The following is a 24884-nucleotide window of genomic DNA, read 5'->3' on the forward strand; positions in this document are numbered from 1 at the left end:
ATAATTTTTCTTCATGATATTTTTCCTCCTTTGGAGTTACCATTTAATTTAATGGGTCCGCAATTTTTTTTTGGACAGGACTATAATCGTGGGAGATTAAAAGAAAAAAAAAGAAAATTATGTTCATGAACTAATGATTATATCATCTGACATCTAACAAATTTTCCAGTCGGTGAAATAGGTCAGTGTGTTTATGATAAACGTAGCTTTCAATGTGTTTTAAATGCTGATTTTGAGAGTTCCTGATACTCTTTTTTTTAATGTAAACTTTATAGGTAGAATATTTAATATGAAATGTGAATGATCACTTACTTTTCCTTTATTTTGTAAATACCTATCACTGTAAAAATGAGGAAATAAACAATTTATTATGCAAAACTATCTATTACTGTTTATATAGGTATTTTCGTCTACATTATCATCTTAATTGAAGTCATCAGATTAATACATGCTAATATTGATGAAGACAACAGCGGCATAATGATGATGATTAAAATGATGACAATGAATGTAATGACAATGATTATCATCACCATCACAATCATCATCATCACCGCCATTACCACCACTACTACCACCACCACCACCACCATCATCACCAAAGTAATTGCCACTATCATCATCATCATCCATCACCATCATCACTATCATCATCATCACCACCACCATCATCACCAAAGTAATTGCCACTATCATCACCACCATCATCATCATCATCACCGCCACCACCACCAAAATCATCATCACCACCATTATCACCAAATTAATTACCACTATCATCATCATCATCATAAGTAATTGCCACTATCATCATCACCATCATCACCAAAGTAATTACCATTTTCATCATCATTATCATAAGTAATTGCCACTATCACCACCACCATCATCACCAAAGTAATTGCCACTATCATCATCACCATCATCACCAAAGTAATTGCCACTATCATCATCATCATCATCACCGCAACCACCACCAAAATCATCATCATCATCACTACTGACATCACCATCATCACCACCATTATCACCAAAGTAATTACCACTATCATCATCATCATCATCATCGTCATCATCATAATCCATCACCATCACCACCATCATCATCTTCATCATCATCGTCGTCGTCATCGTCACTATCATCATCATCATTTCCACCACCATTATCACCATCTATAGTGTTCCATCTACAACAATACATAATACAAAAGAACGACCATAGTTGTATCAGACAAACCAAAATTGGACCAATTTTCATTCACATTTGTCAATAGAAGCATTATAATGTTCTTTTACACATCCACATAGACAGAAGAAAACCAGATTTCTTTTCTCCCCAAGACGATACACAATAATAACTCTTCATTTTATGCTTTTACATATCAATACATCAAGAAAAATATGACCTGACATATTTCTTATATATAATATATATATGAGAATATTGAATAGAACAATATACGAAATGATTAAACATTTGTACACTTTGCACGAATATGTAACACATTTTCTGCTTCATAACCTCCAACGCAGAAAACTCTTCATTAAGGTGCAGACATTTCAAATTTTTAAAATTTTCTTTGGAGAAAGACCCCAAAATAGCCGTCTAATCTAAAACAAACCAAATTAATTTGGTGATAGTTTACTTTGAAAGTTGAATAATGAAACAGAATATAAAAAAAAAGAGAAATAGTCCAACCCCTAAAAACAGAAATTTGTTCATTAAATGAACACCACCTTATCAGACTAATCATCTGTAATCACACGTGTAACAATAAAGTAAGACAAAAAAATATATAAATGGGCACATCGCAAAACTATTATTTACAACATATATATTCAACTTGCCCTAAATCCCTGATTGGTTTTATATTACAAGCTATATGACAATGAAATATCATCTTAAAAGAGGATAACGCAGCAAGATGATGCAGATTCTCTTCATAAATTTGTTTTAAACAGAAAATTAATAACTAAAGATTGAGATCTTTATCGACTGACAAAATAAAATATGTTTAACAGAGTAAAAAAGACGCAAGATAAAATGAGTTGAAAGTGGGATTAATGAATGCAAATTCTTGGCAGTACTACAATTTTTTTAAAAACTACAAATGTATATTTTCATCTGCATTTCACAACAAAAATGTGATAGTTGAATCAAGTTAGTATCACAGGGAAAATATAGAGCTACACAAAACAACAAAAAGTTTAGACTTGTGTAAATTCAAAGGGATTCCACAATACAAACCTACTTTTTACAGGCAAGCGATTCAAGCAACAACTTAGCAAAAGTTTGAGAAAAATTGGACAAATTCAAATAGACAGTGTGATTTGCGTGAACAATCGACCATTCTTTAAAAGCGAGGCATTTGTTGAGGTAGCCACGACACATCATTTGAAAACATATAGTCTATATATATAACGTCTTTCTATATACTCTCCAGGTTTTTACACTTTAGCATAGTCGCTGCTTTCACTTTTATACAAATACATGCAGTGAGAAATACTCCATTGTGAATTAAATTGCGCCGAGTGAAAGAGTTGAAGCTGTTTAAAGGCCACCGCACACCTTACGATTGTTCGCGAACCGATTTTGGAACAAATCGCATTTTGCTCATTTTCTGAAAATGTGAATGGAACATATAATTTTATTTGAGGTTAATATTAATTGAAAGAATACTAATATAACCATTTTGAAAGATTGCAAGCCTTTATTTTGGAGTAAAAGCCAAATTACTTTCAAATCGTAGCCAATCGCACGACTGCTATAACGTCATTACGACTAGATATTAAATTTGCTTTTATTCTAAAAAGGATGATAGCATAGTCACAGATTTGAACATAGGTATTCGTACGATGATATCGAACATTACACAGTAAGATATTTCAAGTCTCAACATTAGCATCAAATTCTACTACGTTTTATTCCAAAATGAGTCGCAGGCCAATCATAAGGTGTGCGGTCGCCTTAAGAAGAGGTAGTTGCAGTGAATAAGTGGAGCGTTGTGGCCCAGTGGATTAGTCTTCGGACTTTGAAACAGAGGGTCGTGGGTTCGAATCCCAGCCATGGCGTAATTTCCTTCGGCAAGAAACTGATCCACAATGTGCTGCACTCAACCCAGGTGAGGTAAATGGGTACCGGTAGGAAGTAATTCCTTAAAAAGCTGTGTGCGCTATGAACGCCTAGCTTAGCCGGGTAATATAGGAGCGCCTTGAGCACCTAACAAGGTGGATATGTGCGCAATATAAATACCCTATATTATTATTATAACACAACACAGCCCTTTTTGCAGGAGTGTTCACACACTACCTTCTGTAACTGATCACTATCGGAATCATAAACAACATGGCTGCACGTTAGCTAAACAACGTGCGTGTTTAAAAAAAATAGATACATTGGCAAAATGAAGGTAGAATTTATGTTAATGCTGTTCTATGTTTGTGAGAAGGTTGCAAAAACTTGTCAAGCAAATAAAAAAATATCAATAAATGAATAAAAATAACCAGGCCCCATTTCAGAGAGAAAATCTGTAACTTTGTTGCTATGGTAACTACCACTAAAACCTTGGTTTTGATTGAATAACGTACTCTGTTACAGTAGTATGTCAAATTAACAATTAAACCAAAAAAAATCATGAAACAGGCCCCAATAAAACAAACTATTTAATTCACTATTCAAGCCATGACAAAGCATGCAATATTATATGATATTGACCTGAAAACAAGGAGAGGATATAATATGTTATATTGACCTAAAACATGAATGCTAAAGATATATTTCCCTGTGAATTGTTGATGAGTTAGATGATATTTTGTGCTCCTTAGATAAGATCTGATAGATAGTATTATTTGAATCTTAGAGACAAGGTCTGTTCCATTTACAATGAAAACTAGGAATGGGTAAAGGGAGAGAGACAGACAGACAGAGAGAGTGAGAGAAAGAGAAAACGAGCATTACATATCCCAATACTCTTTCATAGATAAAAATCAATATACGTGTATATCTGAGGCAGATGGACATTAAAAGACTGACCCGATAACAAAAAGAGACATGATTACCTGATTTTAAAAAAATTGTATCTATTTTGTGTATAATTCTCCTACTAATATTCATAATTTGTAAAATGGTAAGTGATATACATCTGGGACAACTTTTGGAAAATAATGTAATGGAAATGGCACAAAGAACATGTTTGAATTTTAGAAGTATAATATCATGAACTATTAACGACAAAACATATACATTACACCTTCACCTTGGACAAAGCAGTAATAAGCTGAACTTGTTAACCTGAAGGAAAAAAAAAATCTCTAAGCAAAATCTTTAAAGTTAATGACCATCTACAACAAACCGTATGACCTCTGACCTCCCATCCCTACACTGCTCAGCTCGTATAATCACGTTATAATATAGACCAATAGCTTCAGTCTCTGTAGTTTGGTTGTTCCGCTGAACTGCGTTGGCTCGACTCACCAATACATATGAATGGGGATGATAGTAAAATGTCAGAAATTGTTAAATAAATCCCCAGAAACGACGGTTATTCCTGTCTAGTTATAGTAATGATTTTGGCCATTCATGAGAAATCATCCCCTTTACCTGTGCGAATTCCTTAAAAATGCTACGTGCAACAACTTACGGTAATATCACAATGATTTCAGAAAGCTTCAAATACAACAAAACAGGGAAACATCAATGTGTTTTGGCAGACAATGCTTGAGAAATGCTATTACTATTAAAAATTGGCGGAGTATAGGCTAACGACTTGAAGCTATACACTATGTCGTAAATATATATTACAGAAGTAGAAAAAAAAGATATTGATCGCTTGGCAAATGAGCTACGCTTATAGATACATTAAATGCTAAGGAAGCTAGTTTTTTTCTTGGATATTTCTTGGCTAAGATATCACGCGACCCCTACACAGCAAACGAAAAACCAGAAAGAAAGAAAATAAAAAAATACACGACAAACGGTCAGTTAATATTTCAGATTAAGCAACTGGCAATGGTCCTCCAAGCTTTTCAACATAGAGGGCAGTATTTCATGTTCAGGAAAGAAAAGTGAAAACATTGACATGTTAGGGCTAACAAACTACTTTTAGGCATTCAAGTTTATTACGCTAGTGCATGGAAGAGCCAAATAATGTGTTTTTTAATGTAAAGTGACATTCATATGAGGTAAGGCAAAACTGCAGTGTTTTATTTGTCAATGTCAAGCGGAACATGTACTACACATTTATATATCTGATACTGAGTGAGCTTGCATTTTCAAGCACAAATTGTTCAACGTACTTGAAAACATACGGCACATTCTCAATATTTTACAACCACAACTTTGGTTTTAAAACATGTAGCCAAGACTCAAGACTGACCACAGAAGTAGCAATGTTTCATAAAGGCGTACTTGCTAAGTTCCCGTTAACAAAAACACAGCGGGAATTTCAGTCCATATGATGACACAGAGTTTGTTCACACATTGACAACAACGCTTTGACATTTTGTGGCAGTTTAAGCCGGACATATGACGACAAATCTACATAAGGCTTCGTACTTCACTATACATCTAGCTGTAGCATATAATGTACAATGCAAATGATGTTCATTGTTACATATTCGTTTCTTTGCCTAGTATGAGGTAGATGCGGTATGTCATTTTGAAATAAAATAAAGTAATACATCATTCTTTCAAAAAAAAAGATGCTTTAATTCTATGTGTGTGCAACAAACAGGCTTAACAAGTCTAAGGAAATAATCACTTATTAGTTATAACTGATCTAGAAAATTGGGCTTTTGATATTTAAAGCCAAACAAAATAAATTCTTTTTCAAGAGGAATAAAAAAAAAAAAAACAGCCAAGGTTTTGTATGATTACGTTAGAGAGCACAAATATTAAAATGGGAGAGAGAGCCAATTGTTTTCAGAGATTTTACTAGATTTACATACATCACGTCTGCATTCTATTCAAATGGAGATTACTTCTGCAATTGATCCAGTCTAAATTGTGCATAGACATCACCACGACCACATTTTTTCCTTTAATAATCACACTTTTTTTATCATCGGTTCAATTCTTTCAGAAAGGATACACATGCTATGCAGTGCTAATGAAAATTATACCACATATAATACATATTTCAGAATGGAATATTTCCATGTATGGCTGACAAAATGAGTTGAGAAAATTGGCAATAAAGCACGTAATGCACAGGGTGATTTTGTATAAATCACAACATAATGTAAAGGTTAATATTATGTTTTACCACGCTCTATGTCATTACATATAACATCACAAGCAATAAGAGAACAGTGCATGAAGGGCAATGGGGATATGTATACTTCAAAAGGGGAAAAAATTAATTTACCAAACATTTACCCTAGAACAGAAGACATCAAAAAGAATTTATAAACACATTTCAATGCCTTGATGACAGATAGGTATATTACTATCATGAACAAAAGTATGTCACACTGAGTTACCAATTTGAACTATAAATATGATACTTACAAAACGAAAAAATACTTGGCACATGTATGTTGAGTAATATTACTATGAAATCTTATCCCACAATGTCTGTATATTTACGAGGTCCTGAACGAATCATAACTAGAAGGATCGTTCCTTCGTAATGAAGTTCTTTTTCATATTTCTTTTAAGGGTAGCAGGTCATAACTATTATTGAAATATATATTTTCTTATCAGGCCATTTATAGTCTGTTTTTTGTAACATATAAAAAAATAGAAAACAGTTGGTTGTAGAGTATTAAAGCTTTTTTTTAATCAAAAGAGATTAAAAAGAAAAAAGAAACAAGCAATGAAGTTATCAAAATATTGTTGAAAATGTTCCTATCAGCCTGACTGATACCAGAGTATTCCTTATCATCATTCATGTATTGTTTTACATCTAATCTTTGTGAGAATAATAGAACAATATTCAATACAAAATGGCTCCCCGTATTTCCTTATAGAAATTTCAGTCAAAATTGATTATCTCAATGATGAAATAAAAACATTGAAAAACAAACAACGGAAGAAGATATGGTTTTAATACAGGAAAAAAGGAGTCACTCAAATTTCAGACAAGGAGAATTTCAGAAGACGGGTAATGAAATAAAAGAAAGAAAGAGCTAAATATTCATGAAAATATAAAATGGTGTAAAAGAAATTTGTAAACAACAGAACACTATATTCAAAATCCCATGTGATGTACATATATATTGTCATTATTGATAAAATGCTAAAAGCATAAATTAGATAATAATAGAGCGAGGTACTTTAAAGATTGGTTAAAGGATCAATGTAATCTAATATCAAATTCATAAATTGATTGAATTCTGATTTATATAAAATGCATGAACTGACATTGAATTATATAGTTTGGAGAATTTTCATTAATTGATTCAAATTTTATGGAAAATGTAATATCCAATTTATAAACTGCATTCCAATTTAATTGAGATTGGAAATTTGATTTGTTGTTACATGTTGTTGTCAAAATGTCATATCAAGTCCATAAACCATGTATGGAATTTCTCTGTCCAGATTCCACTTTAAGGAAAAAGAATGAAATTCATAAACTGTATTTAATTCTCTTAGATCAGAGAATTTGAATGATTCCTGTTATAGGGAAAATGTAATATCAAATTCATGAAATGCAACTGAATTTTACCAAGTTTGATGACTTTGAATTCGCCGGTTCCCATTTTCATGAAAATTAATTTTCTTAGTTCTGAGATTTTGAATTCATAACTGTATTTCAGTTGACTTCATATTATACATGGAGTGCCAAATTAGGGACTAATTTCTAAAAATAATTCACTTAATTTCAGGAAATATATTGAATTCATGAAAAGTATTTTGAATGATTTCTTTTCAGTATTTCTCTTACTATCCATGATACCAACACAGGAAGAACCGTTAACCCATTGACATATGGAACCACGTAAACCACCCATTAAGCCTACAGGAATTACTTAATTCAGTTGTTAAAAGGTTAACCTATTGCTCACTAGAATAAGGTGATTCATGTACAAAAAAAATTAAAATGACAGAATCCAGAAATTAACAGGTCAACAGACATTAGAAAGCTGATGGCCTTTTTACTTTGGCAAGACAACTTTGCAAATCGTAAATCACTATAAAAATCTTGGCATTTGACAAAACTGTTGTGATTAATTTGTAGCCTTACTTTTTGTGACTATGTTTGATTGATTGCAAAAACACCAGAAATTGAATATATTCCAAATACTATAATTCTTGGAGAAATTCATTCTAAGTTTATCTGTGTTAACAGTGTTTACAGCATCTACATTACATAGTACATTATTTCAGCGTGAAATACATTATAATAGGAGATATTCAATCTTCAAGTTAAAAAAAACGCATGAATGAGTTGATTCTACCAGAACATTGAACAGACTCATTAACTAAAATTTGGCAATAAATGGAAAAAAAAAGAGTTGTTATTGGTTACGAGTTTATTTTCTATATTTCATGAGTTGTTTCAAAATATTTCAGAGATTTTATATTTCAAGGAGTGCTAGGACAAAATCAATCTACGTACATTGCTTATTGATTGAATAACAAATTTCTTCAGAAGATAATGCAGTGTTACTATTAGACAGACAAGAATTGTGTTTAAATTTGACCTGGCCTAAATTTCTTTATTAATTTATTTATTCATTTATATTTTTGGGGATGGGGCGACAATGTAAGAAAAGCAATCAGTACACAAATTTAATTTTAAGTGAAAATCAAAACTTCTTGTAAGAAGACTACTCAGTGTTAATTTCTTTTCATTCAATATTTGTGATACTTGAAAAACTTATGATTATCTAGCCAATATTTTTTAAAGCTTATAGCAGTTACACATACATGTAATGTATAACCCTTGTATACGTAAAGACGTGACGATCGCAGTAGTGCCAAGTTTTATCATATATAAGCTCACATTTTAAGAGTAAATATAAATTTCTTGAATGAAAAAAAAAATGGCAACAGTAAGCTCTGAATATATACATATTTCTCAAATGAAACACAGAAAAAGCTAATAATATTGTCTGTGTTGAATTAAAAGAAAAAAAACCCACTTTCCTTTGATGATTCAAAAACTATATTAAAAAATACATAAAAAGCCATAACTGACCCCTATGACAGCAAAACATAAATAAAATACAATGAATAAGATTCATTAAAATTAAACATATCTTACAAATGTAACGCTACATTTCTAAATCTGAAAAACTGCCATGGTGTCCTCAAACAATTCATCTGAATGGAATTAATAATTTTAACTTCATTTAATGACCAAAAACATTAGAAATAGTCTAATTTACAATAATTTTTTTGATCGAGTATTACATACTGGAGATCATTTTATCCGGCTTACAGCCTAACTGATGAGTTTTAATATTACTGAAATCTAACTTGCACTTTTCAAGGGCAAGACGTGTTATCCTATTTTTTTCTTCTTAGGAAAGAATCTTATTTTATCATTTTTTTTACACAAAACAGGTGGGAATTCAAGAGTTTGATCTGTGTTCTCTCTCAAAACTCACATTCAAACACAAACTCTGACTCTTACGATGCTTACATAAAGAAAATGATGAATCGTCGGCAAAGTGTTTGAAATTCATAGCTTGCGTCTGCCTTCCACCCTAGCCTATCATGGACAATAACACACATCATTGCTAATGAAGTTTAAGACAAGATAACAATTACACCAATGCCAAACATTCAATGATAAACATCAATTTGATTGAAGATCACAAACCTGAGAAATGTCTTTATGACGGGATGAACTTTGACCTTGCGGAGCTTGTTGCGGTCCCCCTGTCATACATTCACACTGAAATTCCTTTTGCATCACACACTCATGTATAACAACTTTTAGTTCAATCTATAACGATCATTTCTTTCTAAAACTATGTAACTATGGAATCCTAAAATCTTCTGGATATGGGTGCCCACTGTGAACTCAGTGGAGGGAGGCGTTTCATAAAGCAACTTGACAGTGATTTTTACTGACAAATTTGCTATGAGCAAATCAGATGCAAGGATTTCAGTAGCTTATAACAAATAGTCAGTGAAAATAACTATTTGTTTCATGAAACGCTCCCGAGATCTCCTCCGAATCAACTAGACTCAAAGAGTTGCAAGAAATCATTTGCAATTGATTGAGCCCCAATTTAAATACACTTCCAGTTTACTTTTTGGCAGAGAGGAATAACTTGGTACAAAATAACCAACTTACTTATGAATAAAGCCCAAACCGATATTATAATACTTTGCCAAATAACACCAGCCGTGGACAAAATCTCAAACAATGAACTCTTTGAACCTGCACAAAACTTTCATGTTACTGGCGAACGAGGGCAGTACAACACCTATAGCATTTTAACATGAAGAGAATATATTAACTCCAAATGTATTCTCACTGGGCAAGAGCATCCTGATGAGGGAATACCGGACAGGATGTTCAATAACTCATTTTAGTTGCTCCAGCTTCAGTTTCTCAAGGCGGATGTCAGTTTTGGTGGACACATGTGGTCGTTATGGACCTTCACTGTCTTATTGATGGGAGACATACCTTGTGGTGATTACAGGATAACTATCCAAAGACACTCTTGCAAAAGCGGATGTCCACAAACTCGAGGAAGCTTCCTAGGAGACAGTCAGGACACAAACTCTGTTTTGATTCAATTATCAATGGAACTTCATAAACTTCGTGTTCAGAACCAATGGCTTCTCTACGAGGAATTACTTTAGTTCCACTTGGAGAAACTGCAAGGTGTGTCGACAACTTTAAGGTACAAGGTTCCTGGGTGAACTGTGTTCCGCATCCTTAAGAGGACAAATGATGGGAATGACGATCCTTACTGGAAGACCACAATCCCAAGACGAGTCCCACATCTCAAAATTCTGGCAGGATAGTAATGTTGCTTGTTTCTTTGGATTTACCTGGAATCTGTTCTCTAAAACGTTTACTAGCCAGGGTGCATTACTGAAGTCTTCTAAAGACTTCTCCTAGGGAACTTTGCGGTCTTAGACCACATAGTGCCTCTAGTGGCATTAATCCCCTATAGAGAGATGGCTAGATGTCTCTCTATAATGAAACAACTAGATGTCCCTTTATATATATATATATATAAAGAGATGACTAGATGTCTCTGTATGAAGACATGACTAGATGTCCCTCTATAAAGAGATGGCTAGGTGACCCTCTATAAAGAGATAACTAGATTGTCCTAATATAAGAGGTGACTAGATGTCCCTTTATAAAGATACGACTAGATGGTATCGCCATGCAGGCATTGAGACCAGTTATAGCGAACAATGCGTCATCAGTAACGTGTCATTCTCTTCCTTGATCACCACGTTGCCATAGACAGCCTGCGATGACAGTTCCCGCACGGCTTGCTGCTTCCGTCCGCACATCGTCGGCTGCTTCATCTCACAAAGCGTAGGAGGTAGAGCGGTTGTAGATGCAGTCACGGCGGCTACCGCTGCTGCTTTCTTCTTGCACATCTTGAATTCATCATCACTTTCCGTAGTCTTGGTGGTCGCAGAGGCAGCGCCACCGTCTTCACTTTGGCTGCGGCTACTGCCGTTGAAGGAGCCAAGGTCATAAACCTCCTTGTAGAGTTCGGACATTGGCAAGTTGCTGCTTCCCAGCTTGAGCCTGATGATGAACTGGTTATGGAAGTCATCTACTGTCCTGAGCATCGGAAGGAGCAGCAGGCACTTGGCGAACATGTGAGGGTCGGATCGGTGGTTGCGGATGACCTCGATGTGCAGGGCCGTCAGTAGGCGGGATTGGATGCGACTCACACTGATGACATCCTGGAGGCCTTCTCGATCTGTATCAATAAGAAGGTACAGAGAGATGGACAAGGTAAGAAATATAAAAGATTCTCTGTCTACCCTTTCTTGTATAAACTTTACTGTGCCTCTAGCAAGATCTTCTGCAATCCATCCTCTCTCATCACATAAAAATTAATGCCCTGATTTTCTCTTCTGTACTGTAATTAATAAGTTTCCTTTTTGTTGTTTTTCAATATCTATGGCTATTAAATTCCATTAGATATGATTTGGCGACCATTGCTCCGTTTGAAACTCTGCAGAAAAAGCCAGACTCAGAACTTCACCTGCAAACCTAACCCTAAATCTTCATCTTGCTGTAAACCCTAAACCCTATCACAATACTAACCCTAACAACATGTCTTCAGAAAACTTAAGACAGGAGCAATTAGTGTGGGAAGAAGTATCACAGGGGAATATCTTTGAAGGACTGTTGTATCTCAAAATTCAAACTTAATTTTGATGACATCTCAGAAAAACCTTTTGTGTTAGAGTCATGACAGAAGCGGCAACCTTCTTTAGCCAAGAGAGTTCTCTACCTCTATAGGATTTAGGAAAGTGGTTGCAAGCATTGCCATAATTGTAAAATACATATAATTCCAAGCCATCTTCAATGAGATACAAGATGTTTAACCCTCAATATGCAAATTCACCCAGTGGGTGTCTCAGGAACCTGTCTGTTAACCCTTATTAAACTGGGGGGGGGGGGTCAATTTGTCCCCCTCCACAAATTTCGCCACTACGCCGCAACGCAATTTTTTTTAACGCGCCGCTCGCTGACTTTTTACTTTCAAGTCTTGCGCATCTATTGAGACCAAAATTGCGACACCCAGGTACACGGCTCCGAAATTATGCAATATTTTGTAAGCGCATGTCGGTCCAAAAATTGCTCAAAAACGTTATTTCGTGTACAAAGTATTCAACCAAAAATAATAAATGCATGATCATTTCTATTTTGTTGGTTTAGATGGATTTATCTTATTTATGATTGCAAAAGGGTCCCGGAAAGAGCTGATCGAAAAAAACAAGTAAAAACGAAGGTTTGAAAAAACAGAGAAATACATAATTAAAAAAAACAATAAAATACATAGGAAATAATTTTTTGGGGGCAATTTGTTTGTAGATTTTTGTTAGAAATGTAAAAATTTATATGTTCACCAAAAATTAGCATTCTACTAGGTATATAAAGTGACTTAAAAGCCACAACGTACACAAAAAAACAAAACTAGGGCAAATTTCATACGCTTATCTGCATATTTAATTAATAAACAATATAAGCAATTAATTTTTTGAAAATTTTATTATAAAGTCTTGTAGTTCAAATCCGGCTCTACGCGCGTGCGAATTTTCGCGGCGATCGTGCAATCAACGGCCAAGATTTGAGGGGGGGGGGGGGGTCAAATTGACCCCTCTCCCGTATATGTTGATCTGAAATAGCCCAGTTAAGATAGGGTTAAGTTACAAACAACTAGAACACGTTCTTAGGTGCAAAGTCATGTTCGCACAAGGGTGGGTCATTTAGTACATGGATTGGGTCACCAATCGTGCGTAATATCATTTGTACCTTTCGAACCACTTTACGAAACACCTGTCTGTTATCTATTCCTCTTACCGTCTGCGAAAAGCACTACCGCTGATAGCAGGGCAATCTCAGTCTTGGTGAGTCTTAGCTTCACGTTGAGTCTCTCTGCGAAGGTGTAGATGCCCTGAAAGAGCTCCACCGGCATGAACTTCATGATGTTCTCCTTCGAGATGCGGATATCCTCGTTGAGGACAAAGGCATCGTAGAGGATCAGTTCTATGGAATCCTGGATGGTTAGGATCTCGAAGAGACCCGACTTGACGAGGACCATCTGGTCTTGCTGACATAATAATGCAAAACCTAGAAAGAAGGAAACAAGATAGAATTAACATTGTTTAGTTCCATCAAAACTTTGATGATCAAAGCAGTACAGTAACTGTTGAAGTGCTACTATACGCAAGGTATTTGACTGTTAAAGGCTACTGAGAAGTCACCAAGATGTCGCTACGAAGTGATCAGACTCCTCAAGGACTATTTGACGATGAGCCTTTTTCCAGAGGTACAGATACACTAATAATACTCCCTGACATCAACCTCAATACCTCAATTTAAGATGTGGATATCCTCATTCAGTCCAAAGGCAACATAGAGGATCAATTCAATGTAATCTTAAATTATTAGGGTCTCAAGGAGACCGACTTGACAGGGATCAATCGGGTGGCGTTTCACAAAGTGCTCAGTGACTGAAAATCATTCTTAAGTACCAACGCAGTTTATCCGCAGTAGCATACATCCCCTTAAGCATGATCTGACGAACGCTGTGATCCATACTATATCACAGGCGACTGGGATATAAAATGCGGTAACACTTATATCTTTGTGAAACACCCCAATGGACTTCTTGACATAACAATACAAAACATGAGACTCAAGAAAAAAAGTTTACTAAAAGGTTTAAAGTGACCCGAGTTGAAGGGTAGACAAATGGTGACATGGAATTTGTTCCTGCAAAAACTGTTCCACGCTATATTTCGGGTTAGGGTTGTAATATTAAAATTAGGGCTAGGTTTAAGGTAGGGCACAGTGTTCAATCCAGGGTTAAAGTTAGATATTTGATTAGTGTGTGGAATTTATAGCTGAGCAATTGTCGCCGGAGCAATAATCATTGGAGAAAGTGTCACATGTACCAGAAAAACACCAACCTGGTATGTGTTTGCAGAAGGTGACGATTCTCTTGATATACGCTGCTAATGCCTGAGTGACTATGGAGCACCACATCTGAATACCATCCATACCTAGGACAGAGAGAGAGAAAGATACACACAGAGGAAAATAGGGAAAGAGAAAGACACAGAGGGAAAGAGATAAAAGAGAAGGACCCGGGAGAGAGAGAGACAAGAACAGGGGTACAGAATGAGAGAGAAAGACAGAGAGAGAGAGAGTTAGAGACAGAGGCAGACAGAGAGTGAGAGAGAACAGAAAAAGAGAAAAATCAGAAAAAAATCATGAACAGAAAAAAACCATTACAATTCAATGATGAAGATGAATATTACGTACATATCCATTTTATTGGTAGTCAAAACTATCTGTATTTTTGAACATTCTTTCAAAGTATCAAATCATGTTTAAAATGACATTATACTGTTTTCTGAATGTAGATGAGTATTCAATCATGTTTTAATGATTTCTATAAACTGTTACCTGAATGCAGCAGAGAATTCAATCATGTTTGATATCATGTAAAACTGTTTAATACCTGAATGTTTGATTTGATTTCATATGGTTGCCTTATTGCAGCAGAGAATACAATCATGTTTGATATGATATCAAACTGTTGCCTGAATGCAATCGAATAATCAATCATGTTTAAAATGAAGTCAAGCTGTTGCCTGAAAGCAACCGAGTATTCAATCATGTTTGATATGATTTCAAATGGTTGCCTTATTGCAGAAGAGAATTCAATCATGTTTTAATGATTTCTATAAACTGTTACCTCAATGCAATTGAATAATCAATCATGTTTAAATAACATCAACCTATTGCCTGAATGCAGCAGAGAATTCAATCACACTCAATGCACACTTCTGCTTGGTTCAAAATGAAGTTGCATTTTTTTTGGGTAAAATATAACTGATTGCAATATCCTAGGATTGTTTTCTTACTATCTATTGAAAGTCTATCTGCTACTCTCTTCAGCTCTTCCGGATCCTTCTCCCATCTTCCCTCCCTGAAGTCATCAAACTCGGGCTAAAGATTGACAGAACGAAAGAAAAGACAAGATCAAACATTACATCAAGTACTAACCTTAAATAGATGCTATCTTGACGCCTACGAAGACGGGGAGGGGGGGGGGGGTTGATTCAGTCCCCCCTTATAACCTCAGCCATCGATCGCGACCAAAATTGGCATGCGCGTTACCCATGGCATAATCTACAAAACCATAAGATCAAATTCTGAAAAAAATCTCATAGCTAATTAATTATGCTAATTTATGTGTAAAATCAAAAGTTTGCAGTAATTAACTAAATAATACCCTTAAAAAGCTTATTTCTTGGGCGTTGTTTTGGTTCGAAGACCCTTTATAGGAATCTGATCAAATGCACTTAATAAAAATTTCAACATCACATTTATTTTCAAATGCATTTTATTGTTTTCTAAATTTCTTATGTGTTTCTTTGTTTTTCACTTTTTGTTCATTATTGATTTTTTCAATGGAAATTGTCGGGGACTTTATTTTGATCAGTAAAAGGAAAAATAATGATACATTCATGATTTTTGGCTAAAAACAATATTGGATTTGTACACAAACTCACTCTTTTGGGTCTGTATGCACTTATGAAATGTTGCATAAATTTGGAACCACGTATCCAGGGGTCGCAATTTGGTCTGAAAGTTGCACAAGACTTGAAAGTAAAATGTCAGCGAGCAACGCGGTCAAAAAAATTTGCGCCACAGATTTATTGTGAAAAATGTTGAGGGGGGGGGGGGCTGATTCAGCCCCCTAGGGTTAAGTTTTGATTCAAGTTTGATTGCAATCATCTGATGGATAGACGGAAAGGAAATGACAATATGAAATGGTATGCACTCTAAGTTGATCTCAAACACAGCTTCAATTTTGCTTTTTTATAATTCCCCCATCGTTTTTTTTTTCCTTCTTGAAAAATCCACATAATTAAGAGTTTGTCTTTTTATGGATATCTCTTTCTGAAAAATCATTCTTATAGCATGAATCAGACAAATACATTGTTTTGTTGATAAAGAAAATGTTATTGTAACAAATGCACTATTTCTATAACAAATTTACTATCAGCCAATCAGATTGAAGGATTTTTAACTGTTATTGCATATTTGTTATAACAAGTTTTATGAAAGAGGCCACTGGATAAGACAATTCAACAAGCTTACATAGAACTTTGCTGTGCTTTGGTGAGCATCCCTGACGGCGATGATGAGCTCCTCTGTTTCCGCATCGATCTTGATGTCTTTGAAAGGATCGAAGTCCTCATCGTCCTTGATCTCCTCGAAGATGTAGGGTTCGATGTCGACGAACTCCGTCTCCTTCTGTTTGTTTGGAATTCTGCCGATTCTCACAGCTAAGGGAAAATGAAAGGATGGATAAAAGGAAAGGTCAACAATAATAATAATAACACAGTTCTTGTATAGCGCATATCACATTATGTCATAACGTCCCTATGCGCTTCCAAAGGACTTGGATATTATTACCCTGGCTTTAGCCCCGCAGCCTTTTACAGCGCGGTGGCATTCCTGCCCATTCACCTCTCCTGGGTTGAGTGAGGCACAATGTGGATGAATTTCTTGCTGAAGGAAATTACGCCATGGCTGGGATTCGAACCCACGACCCTCTGTTTCAAAGTCAGAAGACTAATTCACTGGGCCACAACGCTCAAACAACAAAGTTGGATCTTGTACTTGGATAGCCTCCCCAGCAAGAACTGTTGGTGCTATTCAGTACAATTATTATAAAACCACCTAAGAATGTATACACATGTATTCTTTTTTAATACTGTAATCAGAAGAGCAGAACTATTCTTTGTCGTTTATATTGTAAAGTGCTTTGGGCATGCTACTGTGGAAAGAGCACAAAATGTATATGTACAGTTGAAGCCAAAAGTCTACATACACCCATGGAATTCAGTAAAATTTGTTTGCTTGCCAAACATCCTAAAATTTACTATATCTTCATAAATATTAATACTACCATGACGAATTTGGTATCAAATGAAAGAGGGTATCACTAAGCTCTTTCACATGATTGGGATGCCATTGGGATTGAAGTATATTTCAGGTGGAATTTTCTTTGAAGAAAAACAAGAAAGTTGCTAAGGCGAGCACATAATATGCCCGCCTGCAACACGGAAAATAGAGTTATTGGTCAAGCAAGAACAGTGGAAGGTGGCGACTTCACCTTTGACCTTCTGATCTCAAAATCAATAGAATTCCTGGGATCTATGCTAGTATCAGACACACCAAATTATATGAGCCTAGGTTAACTTAAACTGAAGTTATCGCGTTAACAAGGACCTCAGAAAGGTAAGATGAAAACATGTCACTGTGACCTTTTGACCTCAAAATCAAAAGGCTAGTATCAGACACACCAAATTATATGAGCCTAGGTTAACTTAAACTGAAGTTATCGTGTTAACAAGGACCTCAGAAGGGTAAGATGAAAACATGTCACTGTGACCTTTTGACCTCAAAATCAAAAGGCTTCCTGGGATCCATGCTAGTATCATACACACCAAATTAAATGAGCCCAGGTTAAATTAAACTGAAGTTATCGCGTTTACAAGAACTGCAGAAGGGTAAGATGAAAACATGTCACTGTGACCTTGACCTTTTGACCTCAAAATCGTTAGGCTACCTGGGATCCATGCTAGTATCATACAAACCAAATTATATGAGCTTAGGTTAAGTTAAACCGAAGTTATCACGTTAACAAGGAAAAGTTAACGGACGGACGGACGGGCGGATAAAAAGTAATATTCGTGCCAAATGTATTCTATTTTTTTGTTATTATATTTCAAACATCGTTTCATAGAAATATATGACTGTCATATCTATGATTCATGTTACATTTTTTATCAGGATATGTCACCATTGAACAAAAACGTGTAATCTGAAATGCTGGTGTTGAGAAGTAACTAGCACAAATATGAAATGTTTTTGTCAAGTTTATATTTTTAATTTGTCTAAAATATGAAGATATTTTGGGAAAAATGACACCTAAGTATTTTTCAGCTCCTGATGACAAAGCAATGTGATGAAGGGGCATGACATATTCATTTGTCTGATATCAAATTCGTCATGATAGCACAAATATTTTATAAGATACAGTAAATTTTATGATGTTTGGCAAGTGTCAACTTCTCTTTTAATTTCCTGGGTGTATCTAAACTTCTGGCCTCAACTGTATATCTGAGCAAATTGATAAATTACACAGTCCCAGTAAGCCCATTGTTAAAGAGCTCCACCTACAGTCAAAACAGAGACAGTGTTGTGATTCGAGGCTATTAATTGCAATATACAAACAGATTTGTTTGATAAGATAGGGGTATTATCTTCTTCACCTAAGAATTCCAGATGAGAAAAAGGAATGAAATTAGGTGCGAAACTTTTAATCTTTTTAAAGAGATAGAATTCAGGACATTGAAAATTTCCAGCACATGCATACAAAAGTATACCATGATTTGTATAACAATTCCCTTTCCCATTATATTCCCTTTGAGTATTACAAAAACATGTGTAAGTTTAATACAAAAAAAAAAAAACTTTGACACAAATTAGTGCCAAAATTGGTTCTACCTTCTTGCGTACAGAGGTTGAAATTGTGCATCTTGAAAAGGGGTGTCCAAAAATCTCGGTGGGGAAGGGGGCGGTTAAATCATCCTACGATTCAACAACTGGGCTCCGTAACACAAAGCTTAGCGATGAATTGCAAATATGAAAGAACACTTCTGATTGGTTCCTGTTGATTATTTTGCACCAAATGCGTGTGTAACATTGATCTTGATTGGTCAGTTCAGTTAGCGATTGATCGGTATCATTGTGTTACGGGCCCAGGTCTTTAACAAAGACGCCTTTATCTTGAATTCAGACTTTGGATTTTTGTAAATGCAGTTACCATTGGTGAGATGAGTGTGGGGCAATACATATGAAATGAACCATTGTTAATTTCTCTCCATTTACACAAGGCAAGAGACACAAACCTCTCACCATAGACAATATTTCCCCTGACATCTCTAAGGCTTCACATATTACGGCCTCCTCAACAACCTTCTGTGTTTAACGTCATCCCAAATCACGACCCCGAGAATATATGTCCCGCCAATTAAACAGGTCCTAAGTGCACAAAACGCAGCTTTAGGGGTCAGCACAGTGTGTAATTGTCCTTGCTCTGAGGGGACACTATTCTACTGGACGTGAGGGCAGGGTAAGGCGAGGTCAGTGGACTTGGGGAAAGTAGGGCTCTAAAGTGACCCAAAACAAACAGGATTTGAGCCGGTCACTTAGTGCGCAGGCCAATTCTTATGTGTTGGTCATTTCCAGATATGGAATACAACTGCGCTCAATGAATAGGTGTAGATGGTCCTAAGCACGTCAAGAATTTGAATGACCTACAGATGGAAGGATGGTTCAAGTTACAAGTTATCTGAGATTTTAACAGATAGTAAGACGACAGCATTTTAACACAAAAAAAGAATGAATTCACAGAGATGGTTTTAATATTACAGAGATTGCTTTGATTTTATGGTCTAAAACCATGATTTATGCAGATTTCATGCAATACACCTTGTTCTGGGGGTGTATAGTTAGAAGGAATCTTCTAAAAATGCAAGCTTTGCTGGTATGGTGTGGGTTCACATTTTTATTTCAGTCAATCCAAATAAAAAGCAGACTAACTTATGGACAAACAAATGAAAAATGCACAGATTTAATACCCTCTTTCAAAATCATGCTTTCATTATTGAACTCTTTCTCAATGTAATCTTTTTCTATTTCAAGCCAAGTGCCATGTATAGCATGAGAAATGATTCCTTTGATATGACTGCACTTCTCTTCAGTTTTGCTACAAGTCATTTCCATCAAATATTGAAGGAAAGAAAAAAAAACAATAAGAGATTTGAAAACAAATTTGAAAATTTTGTAAATGCCATATCAGATAAAAAATAGTAACATTTGCTTTGATATGAAGACAGTACTATCAATTCGATGGTCATTTTACAAAACACTGACCATCAGAGCCATGATGCACTCAAACTCCAGTTTGATTGCATCTTAGAACATCAAACCTAACTTGGATTTCATCCAATCAGAATGGCATAGTTTGTGCTTGCATTCAATTTTTTACGTTCAAAAGTTAGCAATGAGCCTTGATGATATTTATCAAACATTTTACACTTTGGATTGAATGATTTTTAATTTGGCCATCTTCAAACATATGATGAATGCGAATGGGGCAATAATGATAACAATCATTATTGATTAAATCAGGTCATTATTGATTACAGTTATTATTATCTATTACAATCATACCATCTTTGGACATTCCAAGTTCAAGGCACTTCTTGTAGCGGCAGGCAGGACATCTGTTTCTATGTTGTCTACTGATTTCACACTTTCCTCCACGTACACAGACATACTCTTTTTGTCTTCTTAAACACCTCCTGAAGAAACCCTGCAAAAAGAATACAATCAGAGTATGCGATCAAAGTATGCAATCAACACCCATTGCATGTGAATACTAAGGCAGGACACTTGTATCTACGTCGTCTACTGATTTCAAAATAACCTCCTTACACACAGACAAACTCCTTTTGTCTTCTTAAATACCTGAAAAAACCCTGGAAAAGAATACAATCAGAGTAAGCAATCAAAGAATACAATCAAGTTATGCAATCAAAGAATGCAATCAAAATCTTGGCCATTTGTATACAAAGGCAGGACATCTATTTCTATGTTGTCTACTGATTTTTTATTTTCCTCCTCGGACAAAGACCTATTTTTTTGCCTTCTGAAACACCTCCTGAAGAAACCCTGTAAAATGAATACAATCAACATGTGCAATCAATACCTTGGCATTTGTATACAAAATAACATTATTCATTCATCTGTTTTTATAAACTATACCTAAAATACATTCAAATGGGGCAAATGCAATCAAAATGATCGCCAAATCAGAAGTCAAGATAAATCTATACTTAAATTAGGTGCTCCCATGAGGTAACGAGGCTAATATTTTTTATAACCCAAAACTTCATGCATCAACAGTGTTCTAGCTAGAGCCTTTGTAATGATGGTCGCAATTTCAGGCAACACATTTTTTTTTAGGCCGAGTTAGTGGTTATAAAGCCAAAAGCGAATGAACATTATGTAATGACAACCTGACATTAGAAAATCTTTGAAAATAAACTAATATTTATTAAATATAAGAAGGTTCATTGTAAATTATGCAAATAAAACAAGATTAAAGATGGAAATAAATAACATAAGTGCAATTCCTCTTTGCAAGGAGTTGTGTTTGAAACACTTTTTATTTGTAATTTGTGGTGGTTAGAAATAGTGTTTTTCATGATGACTGGTGGTCAGAAATCTTCTGTGTCGGTTGGGCCGACCACTAGCTATATCTCTGTTCATTAAAATCTAATGACACAATCCATGCACCCCCATTTTATGATATAAATGATCCCTACCAACTTTATAACAAAAGAATGTGGAATGATCCATTGCCTTTTAGGGGTGTAAAACATTTAAAGCTTACCTTGCATCCCTCACATGAGATGATACCGTAATGTACACCTGACGACCTGTCCCCACATATTTTACACGCTATCGTCTGAAAATCTGCAGAAATGACAAAGGATTAAAAACAATATTTAATAACATGTCAAATTTATATAAATCTAAAATTCTTAATTCAAGGCTTTTTCCTGGCTTTAACCCAACCTAGGAGTAAATTCTTCTGTTCATATGTTGTTCATATCATGATCTTGTCAAAAGATATCAAAACTGGAGAAAGGTTTTGCCAGAAACTGCATCAAAATATTGGAATAGATTACCTCTGAGACTCAAGAGATCATCATCTGCCTCTTCATTCAGAAATGGACTTCAAAAATTAATATATTTTTATTCAAGTATTTTAGGACTATAAGACTTCTTTTGAAATATTTGTACCTTTTTTTCCCTGTGAGCCATTCAGGATATCTTAAGAAAATGGCAGTATATAAATAATTATATAAAAAATAATACTAGGATGGCAGGTTCCTAGTCAAGTGAAATGATCCAACCATTCATACAAAAATAGAAGATATAAATATAAGTCACTAAGACTGCAGATCTTAAAGATTTCTTTATATTTCATGCAACTCAACTGGATGCCTTCAATTTGCTTTGTGTATGAAAGGAATGCATCTATTCAGTTTCATCAAATCATATAATTTGTCAGTGACCGTAAGACAACTTATTTCTTTTATATAAGTTTCTTCATTCCTTTGTACTTGAAATGATCAATATTAATAAATGAAGACATGTTGGATTCCTCTGATGTAATAAAACTTGTCCGCTTTCCCTAATTTCCCTTACATCTGTAACAAAACCGCATTATTTCATCACCCGCTGACCAGACCATTTTTTTGGACAAAGGATTGACCGCTGATGAATCGACGATGGACGGATAATTGTGACCACAACATCCATATCAGTTGTCTGACCATTGGACGGAGAGGATAGAGAAGTAATGGAAAAAAGGAAGTCTTGCCGAGGAGAATGTATGGGTGGACATCTTAATTAAGCTCCCAATATTTCTCTGAGAGTGTCTAATTTTTTTCATTCTTCTGTTGCTAACTTCTTTATTCATCCACTTCATTAACTCCTGTATTTGGTCTCCTTTTTCTGTCAACATCTTCCCCTCTCTCGCAACCATTTTCAAGCAGAGAAGACTGGATTACCTCATATTATTTGCTTTCCACCAATCAGATGCAAGGATTCACAGTAGCTTAAAACCTCTATTTGTGAAAATGGCCCAGAAATTCTTCATGAAATGCTCCCCGATAAGTCTCTACTATTCTCAGCCCCACCCCCATTTTTTTCATTCTTGGTCTTAAGTTCTGGGAAGCCTTTCATGAAACAATCACCCAGTGGTTTTCACCAACAACTGTTACAAGCTACTGAAATCCTTGCATCTGATTGGCTCAGAACAATTTAGTCGGTGAAAATCACAAAATGTTTTATGAAACACTCCCCCAGTCTTTCATTCGTGTTCTCGAGTTCTGTCATCGTTTCTTCCTGATCTTCTGTTCCATTGAGTGTGTCTGCATCCTCTCTCATCGCCAGACACCCAAATGTTTTTCTCTCATCAATGAGTCATTTTCTAGTGAATGAAATACTTTGCAAAATGCTTATTTCTCTTTGTCTATCTGCCTGTCTCCCTCTCTCTCTCCCAGTCTATGAGTTCTTTTTTCTTCCTCTCATATGCACTCCTGCTATCTTTCTCTCTCTCCCCCTCCCTCACTCAGCATCTCTCTCTAAATGAACCCATCTCATCCTGTGTGTCTCTCTCTCTCCTTCTCACTTCATAATTCTGCATCGTATTTTTTCTCATCCCTTTTCTCTATCCCTCTCTCTCCTGACCTCCCCTTCCCTTCCCTTTCATTTTCATCTCCATCTCTCCTATCTCTCTCCTTTTCTACTTATCATTTTCTCACCTTCTCTGTCTCTCTAAATATCTCCTCCTCTCTATCTTCCTGCTTCCTTCCCCATCTCTCTCCCTCTCACTCATTCTGATTTGTCTCAATCTATCTTTCACTTTCACGCACTCCCTTTCTCTTTTTCCTACTGATACCCTCCTCCCCTTTCATCTCTAATTCTCTCTCTCCATCTTTCTTTCCTGTTCCATCTCTCCCCGTTCCTATAATCTCTGTCTCACTATCTTCTTTCTCACTATCTTCTTTCTCTATCCCTATATCTTCCTCCCATCTAAAAATCTCTTTGCATTTTCCTCCCTCCCTTTCCCATTCTCCCTCTCTTCCAGTTCCAAGGTCTCCAGCTCTCATAATCATATCATCATTTATAATCAGCTTCTTCAAGTTCATCCACAGTCTCTAATCTTTATGATATATATAATATCATTTCTGTCTGCTTAATATCTTGACCAGAGCCACTGGGTTAATTACAATAACTCATTATGCACCTGTTAATTACAGGGAGCGAAGCAGTCCTCATTGCCCGGCATGAACACCAGTGCCAACCCTTTCAGATCAAAGGTCCACATGTGGTTGCACTCTCAGAAATTTTTAACCAACTCTAAAATTTGGTTCAAATATAAACCTACTAACTATTGGTTAAAACAATCCAAATTAATATTGCATGCAGTTTTGTTTTAACCAACAGTTTGTAGATTCACATTTGAACCACCCTTGGGGTTGATAGATAATTTTGTATGTAGAGTGAACTAAGGTCTGCAGAAGTGCAGTATCTCACCCCAAA

At 35.5% G+C, this 24884-nt stretch overlaps 1 protein-coding gene across 1 annotated transcript; it reads right to left on the reverse strand.

The window, feature by feature from the left end:
• Positions 1 to 6781: 6781 nt before the first annotated feature.
• Positions 6782 to 24451, reverse strand: LOC129267672 (nuclear receptor subfamily 1 group D member 1-like). Its single transcript, XM_064104357.1, has 8 exons — positions 24235 to 24451; positions 22162 to 22244; positions 20937 to 21078; positions 16788 to 16975; positions 15545 to 15629; positions 14585 to 14677; positions 13473 to 13742; positions 6782 to 11859 (listed from the first exon to the last, which is right to left on the reverse strand). Exons 1-8 carry the CDS (start codon positions 24449 to 24451, stop codon positions 11324 to 11326), a joined length of 1614 nt encoding a protein of 537 aa, XP_063960427.1. The 3' UTR covers positions 6782 to 11323.
• Between the last annotated feature and the right edge of the window lie 433 nt (positions 24452 to 24884).

This window comes from Lytechinus pictus, chromosome 9, assembly GCF_037042905.1.
Source record: "Lytechinus pictus isolate F3 Inbred chromosome 9, Lp3.0, whole genome shotgun sequence".
Taxonomy (NCBI): Eukaryota; Metazoa; Echinodermata; class Echinoidea; order Temnopleuroida; family Toxopneustidae; genus Lytechinus; species Lytechinus pictus.

Bases quoted from the DNA above. Each gene is read 5' to 3' on its own strand.
- LOC129267672 (XM_064104357.1), bottom strand. From the start codon at position 24,451: ATGAGAGCTGGAGACCTTGGAACTGGAAGAGAGGGAGAATGGGAAAGG. The intron at 16,976-20,936 runs GTATGATTGTAA...ATTTTCCCTTAG, and splicing joins ACTTGGAATGTCCAAAGATG to CTGTGAGAATCGGCAGAATT. The intron at 11,860-13,472 runs GTAAGAGGAATA...TTATTGATACAG, and splicing joins GGTAGTGCTTTTCGCAGACG to ATCGAGAAGGCCTCCAGGAT.